General features: G+C 42.8%; 1 protein-coding gene across 1 annotated transcript in view; it reads right to left on the minus strand.

The window, feature by feature from the left end:
- LOC106805747 (Ig-like and fibronectin type-III domain-containing protein 2) overlaps positions 1 to 6752 on the minus strand; it is a 13640-nt gene that overhangs the window by 1203 nt on the left and 5685 nt on the right. The window contains exon 3 of the mRNA XM_014807463.1: positions 1126 to 3115. Within this exon, the coding sequence (XP_014662949.1) occupies positions 1126 to 3115 (1990 nt within the window). The remainder of the gene's footprint in view (positions 1 to 1125; positions 3116 to 6752) is intronic.

Consider the following 6752-nt stretch of genomic DNA (forward strand, 5'->3'; position numbering starts at 1 on the left):
TGCCGCGCGCTAAGGAAAAACACTACACTCGCTAAAAGCACATGGCAACCGGTTCGCTGTCTGGATTTTGGCATCCTTACAGATGTGTAGCTTTACTTTTAGAAAATCATGTTTGAGGCACAGTATGGCATTCCTTGGAGTTTCCTCTTCGCCTTTCTGCTCCTACACTGTAAATATATCTCTTTACCGATTAATTGCGGTTGAAAACTATCTATCTCATTCTTTCATTGCTTCAACCGCCTGGAAAATTGAAAAACAGGTGCATGTACGTTCACATCCCGTGACAAACTTCAACTGCGGTGACCGGCTGTACGAAGCACCTGACAAGCACGGAAATGCCAGCTGCCAAACAATGCGTGCCTTTTGTACCACGCTAACAGTAACAGTCACAAGAGCAATGATCCATGATAACCTGAGCCATGATAACTTCATCCAAAGAACGCTTCCGCAGTAACGTCTCGTGTCGATGATTGCATTTGAGTGCGCGTGTAATAGTAAAGTCAAGTTTAATGCGGTAGACGATTATTTTATAACGGTATTTAAACTGTATAATAATAATAATAAAGTTTGAAAGTCCTCATTGACCATATGATTTATCGATAAATATCCCTAATTGCGATGAAAACGTTTCTTTAAACAATATGGTTACGATGTAAATATACGGTGAATAGAGCGGGACGAGTCTGAAGAATAGCGCATCTTATAGAATGTATGCGAGTTACAAGACCTACAAATTTGTGCAATTAGGAGATTTCTGCGTAGAGATATCGTACACAGCTAGCTTCTAGTTTTAGTGAGCATTGCACTGCATCCACACAAAATGACACAACGCGACATGTAATTCATCGATATCAAAATTAAGTAGGTATTAATAAGAACGGATTAAAAGCATCAACGTAAACTATCATAATGCGGAAAAAATGTATAGTCGATAATGGTTTATCCACGTATCTGTCTATTGTTATTTCGTGATTCCAAAACCATGTAAATATCTAGCCACGCCCTCTTGCGCTATATATATATATTATATATATATCGTATATACTATATATATATATATATTATCTATATCTACACTGCAAAGCTGCCTACTCGCCCGGCCTATCCCAGCCGACTAGGCGGGAACGCGTATGGTTTTAGCCATGCCCGCAATAGTCCATATGCGCTCACCGTTTGCAGGCTGAACGATGATGGCTGCAAAAGGTGAAACCTTTACAAGAGTTCGGGGAAAAATGTGCGCCTGCTTGCCGTCGATGACTTTCCCAGCGATTACAGACGAAGTGTAGATTTCGTACTTCGTATCGGCAACGAGTCCTTCGATGGTGGCATCTGTCTTGCCGGCGGATACGTTCATTTGTCGCCAGCTTCCAACGCTAATGACATCGCCTCCAGTAGGGACGTCATCGTCATCGTCAGTTGAGTTGGCGTCTATGGACCCATTGAGCGGCGACTTGACGGTAATATTCCGATAATTTATGACGATGTAATCCGGGGTGTCTTTCTTCGGAGGACGCCACGAGATGGTGAGATACGCCACGCCCGCCTTCGTGACATGCAGTCTCTGAGGAAGAAGGTCTCGATTAGGATCTCGAGTTAATTGCAATGTCCAAGCTTCGAGCACGTACGTCGGCATGCTGGTGCCATATCCGTTGACGCTTTGCACTTGTAAGAAGTACTTCTGGCCGGGCTGCAAGCCGGTCAGTGTACACGAGGTAATGTTTGGCGGTACCGCGGTCAAGACGAAAGAATTGTTCGTGTGTAGATCGATCAGGCTAGAAATGGAATTTGCATGGTAGAGATAGACATTATACTGTGTGATGTTTCCCGGACTGTCTATCGGTGCGGTCCACGCCAGCTCCAGCCAGGTCGTGTTGATTCGCTGAAGTTGGACGTTCGTCGGTTGCTTAGGCAACGTGTTAAGGCCCTCCTTGAAGCACTGTAACACTTCCTCACTGACGTTGCCGCAACGACGCACGGAGAAACCTCTGCGAGGTCTAGTACCGGCGCACATTCTAGCGCAGACTGGCGACAGACCGCGTCGCTCGCAGCATGGACGATGATTCCTGTTGTCGACCCAACAGCGCAGCAGCGAGGAAATGTTTTTACGACACATCTCAAAATCGGCCATCACGTCGGCTACAAGCGTGTCGTAGGTGCACAGGTGTAGACACTGCGAGGATATGTTCTCGGCGACGCAGCAAGCCGTCACGTTGTGCAGCGGTGCAGCCACCAGTAGCGGGCCGTCGTCACCGGTATCGTCCGGAAAGAGCGGGATTTCTCCCGAAGGCTCGGCCGGCAGGAGAGAGGTTAAGGGAATCGTGTTGTTGCCGTACGGCTGAAGCTCCTGCGTGCGGAATTGTAGGATATCGGACGGTAGGCTGCTGCCGTGTGCATTGCGAGCGATCATGTACACCTTGTGAAGAGAGTCGCCAGCCAGCCCTGCAAGTGCGTGTGGTGAGGAGACATTGTGAACGGTGACGAACGGTTCAGCTGTGTTACGGAAACTCGGACTGTAGAGAATATCCTTATAAGAGATACTGTATGACGTCACGCTATCTCCCAGCTTTGCTGGCTTGTCCCAGGATATCATGGCCGAGAACCCAGTGATGTTACTCGCGGCAATGTTGATCGGTGGTCCAGGAAGAATCTCGTAATTCTCCTCGAAACACAATTTGATTTTAGAGGCATCGACTATGCACTCCTCCTTGGGTACCAGCAGCGATAGATCACAGTACTTGACACATTCGTGAGCAACACCCCGCGACCGGCAGCAACTAGAGTGATCCCTGCCATCAGCAAAACACGTAATAAGCACATCGAAATGCTGCGTCAGACAAGCGGTTGTATTCCTGTCGAAATCGTCGTACTCTAGGTCCAACGAGCAGATCTTCGGCTGGCAATACGCCGAGACACCATTGGCCGCGCAGCAAGCCAGGACATCGGGCCTGTTTGAGACAGTCTCCGTGGCTGCATCTGTGGGCTCCCCGGTTACCTGAGCAACCGGCATCCGCGTGCAAAGGAAAAACACTACACTCGCTAAAAGCATCTCGCAAACCTGTCGCCTATTGGGTTTCTGCATCCTCGCAGATGGATTTATCGGGTGTTGGACAAATGTTGTGCGTGGTTACTCCCGCGGGAGCATGCACTGTGGCTTGTATGCTTTTCTCCTTTAATCGTGACCTCTTAGTGCCACACACACAAAGCGTCTACTCTTAATGAGCACTTGTGTATGCTTCTGGCGCAGCGTCAAACGTCTGAAAAATCATAAAAGATTTAACTAAATTTAAAAAAAGTAAAGATTAATCATTAAGTTTAGATATGTTGACTACGAGAGCCTTGGTATAAGCGTGCATGGCACACTATACACTATGCTATATTACAGCCATCAACAGGCCGTCTTAAAATTTCGATCCTTTAACAAACAGCAGATATGAATGTTATCTTGTGATTCGTATTAGTGACGACTGAGAGCTGATTAGTGGACGATTCGAGCAAACACTTTGCTATGAACTGTAGTTTTCGCATCTAAACCAAATTTTTATCTGCGCTCTTTCACCGAATATGCTTTAATTCAATCAGGAAATCTCTGCCATCGTCAAGGATTAAGCAGTTAACTTGTAAATGGTGCCCACCGGTTTTACATCGGCTGCTATGAGCAGTTTATTGCCGAAAGTAAAATCCTGTTATCGGGTTTAAAATTATTCTAAAAATCAATCTTCACCGTCAGTTCGTGGAGAGTGGGGGTCACGTAGATTTTGTGGCCCAATCTATAAGTAGTAAAAAGGTCTACTGAAACTAATAAAAGCCAATTGATTTTCAAGGCGGGCCACGTTGCCGGAAGACCTTTGTGGATATAGGCGAACTCGAGTGAAAAGGTCGATCGAGACAAATTGCAAGAATAAGCATATAGGTCTTCACACTCATTCCCGGTTGTAGCATGGAGCTGACAGCTGTCTGTACGGTATGCCGCTCTAATCTACACGTGTTGTTATATCTCAACTGCAATTATTGTTATTCGTCGTGAGATTATTCGCATAGCTGGCAGTATACCCCCTAAACTCACCCACAGACATTATTCGGCTTAATTAAAATAGAAATATATTACATTACATGAACACACGGAATTGCATGCAAAATAAGTAGATGTTATCGATGTAGCTGTAGATCGATTTAAAAAAATGATTTTTGTTATATAATAACAGAGAGACAAGTTGCTTTGTTGTCTATTCTATGACTATTATATTTGTGTAGGTCTTCATCGTCGCAATTCAACAGAAGTATGTTACTTAAATAAAAGGTAGAAGTTACTGAAGAGAATACACAACCTGTCAAGTGTGCGTCTTTATTCATATTTATGCAAATTATGCAAATGAGCTTAAGGGTCTCGTATTCCCTAATACTACCCTATCTATACAGATTATACAATATCATCTAACACATTCAGAAGACTAGGTAATAGTGCCGCCATCCTTGCACTGGGGTGTATTATGCTGAAGTTCCATTGACAGTCTTCACTGATCAGCTCTAGTAAACATTCTACCAGGAGTGGATAATATTCTCTATAATGGATAATAATTCTCTATTATCCACTCCTGATTCTACTGTATAAACAAACCGCCTTGCATGACGTATGTAACACACGGCATGATAGGTCTATAGTACTAGAGCTATGACTTGCTTGCCTCGTTCCGTTCTTCATCGACACTTCATTTTAATGGAATTTATTAGCAATAAGGTGAACTCGCGCGCCTTATAAACGTAAGATGTGTGCTTATTCAAGAAAACTATACAAAAAAGGTCAGATAGATTTCACAGATATATAAGGTACTCATTCATGTAGGCAACATACAAGCGGGGTTGAGTCTCGTGCAGTCGTGCGACACGAGCTCCGACAATAACATCTAACTTAAACCGCCTATGGAAAGATATTTTCGGCGCCATATTTTTCTGGTGTTGACATATGTTTTAGTTCGATTATAACAGAATCAACTCTATCGTTATATCGTTATAGGTTTATCGTTATATGTGGCATAACGTAATTTTCATTTAAAATTGCTACGCTGCCCTCTCAGTACTGGTCAGCTTTATAGAGTATCTGATGAATAGTAGTACCACACGCCAGTCATTTTGTGCACGCTTACGAACCTCATCACCAGATGTCACCACCTGTTTAACAGCGAGTAGCTATGCTGGCTATACTAGGCTAAATAACGAACATGCTCACCAATATTTTGATGTTTGAAGGAAATCGCGTCTACTAACAGCGTTATGCGAAATCCACAATCTATTACGGATGACAAAACAGTCCAACACGATTAGACCAAGATGCGAAATAACGCCTCTGGCAGATAACAAAATAATGACGTATTATATGAACTTACTTAACCACTACTCCCCCTTTGAGGGTAAGTCAAACTAAATTATTACTAGCTACAGGTGTGATAGTAACCCTCTCAATGGAAGCTCGCTTCCCTTAGTAAATATGCCGTGATTGTCACTGCCACTAATAATCCCGCCCTCTACCCTCGTCCGATACATATCCTTCGCACGATATAATTTTCACTCACAATAATATATCGTGTAAGATTATTATTGTAAACAAATTGGTGAGTAAATTAAACCCTGTATAGGAAACCCGTCAAATAACATCAGTTCGTCAGAGTATTCATAATATATTCTAAATCAGGACTACATCATTATAGGACGTGCCTCCCGACATGTATATTCCCACTGATATGTATATATTGTTATATACGTCTATTATAAACTATATCTACCTATACCTGTCTGGATATATAAAGGACCAACAACCAGTCATTCATAGCCTTGTAAAAATCGTGCACACGGCCCACATTTACATAACAATGTGAAATAATCGATAATAAGGTAGTTTGAATTCAAGAAAATCAACGTGCCTCATTCACCATGTAGAATATTGACTGTCGTATAATATCTAAGGTTCTACAATAGAAATCTCAACTGTGGTATAATCTTTAACATGTGCTATAAAAATATAAGGCTCATCGGGTAAAATATTTATACTATCGTTATTATACTAATATTATATTATACTGTCGTATAATATTTAAGGTTCTACAATAAAAAATCTCAACCGTGGTATAATATCTAACATGTGCTATAAAAATACAAGGCTCATCTGGTAGAATATTTGCCGTACTACAGTATATAAAACTGCTATAAAAGTATAACTGTTCGACAGCATATAAAATTTGCCATAATAATTCTACTGTGGTATAACAGCTAACATTCTACCATAAAAAATATATATATCTAAAATTATCTAAATATCTAAATCAAATCATCAATCATCTATAAAAAAAACCCAAGGTTATTAGTAAACGGCTTTCTCCGATTGAAGTAACCTTATCCGCGTCCATTGTGGAAGGGTGCATGTCTGTTAGTTGGTGGTGCTTGGTTGCTGATTGGGAATGCCGTGCACTGTCGCTTCTTCCGCCCCTTCAGTAGTGTCAGGCTGTTTGTCATAGCCAGGGTTCTCGAACGTGACCGGCCCAGTGATAGCTTTATCGGCCTGCCGCTTCCTTACCAAAAAAATAGCGCCGATGATGATGATGACGACGCCGATCACCCCGCTTAACACGCCTATGGCTAGCTTCGTTTGCCACATTGGTGAGTAGCCTGTACCCTGCTGTAGACCCCCCACCAGCACTCCGCTGTATGTCTTGACCCGAATAAGATCAGACGGAAGACTATGACCCTGCACGTTGACGGAT

This window comes from Priapulus caudatus, unplaced genomic scaffold (assembly GCF_000485595.1).
Source record: "Priapulus caudatus unplaced genomic scaffold, Priapulus_caudatus-5.0.1 Scaffold126, whole genome shotgun sequence".
NCBI lineage: Eukaryota > Metazoa > Priapulida > Priapulimorpha > Priapulimorphida > Priapulidae > Priapulus > Priapulus caudatus.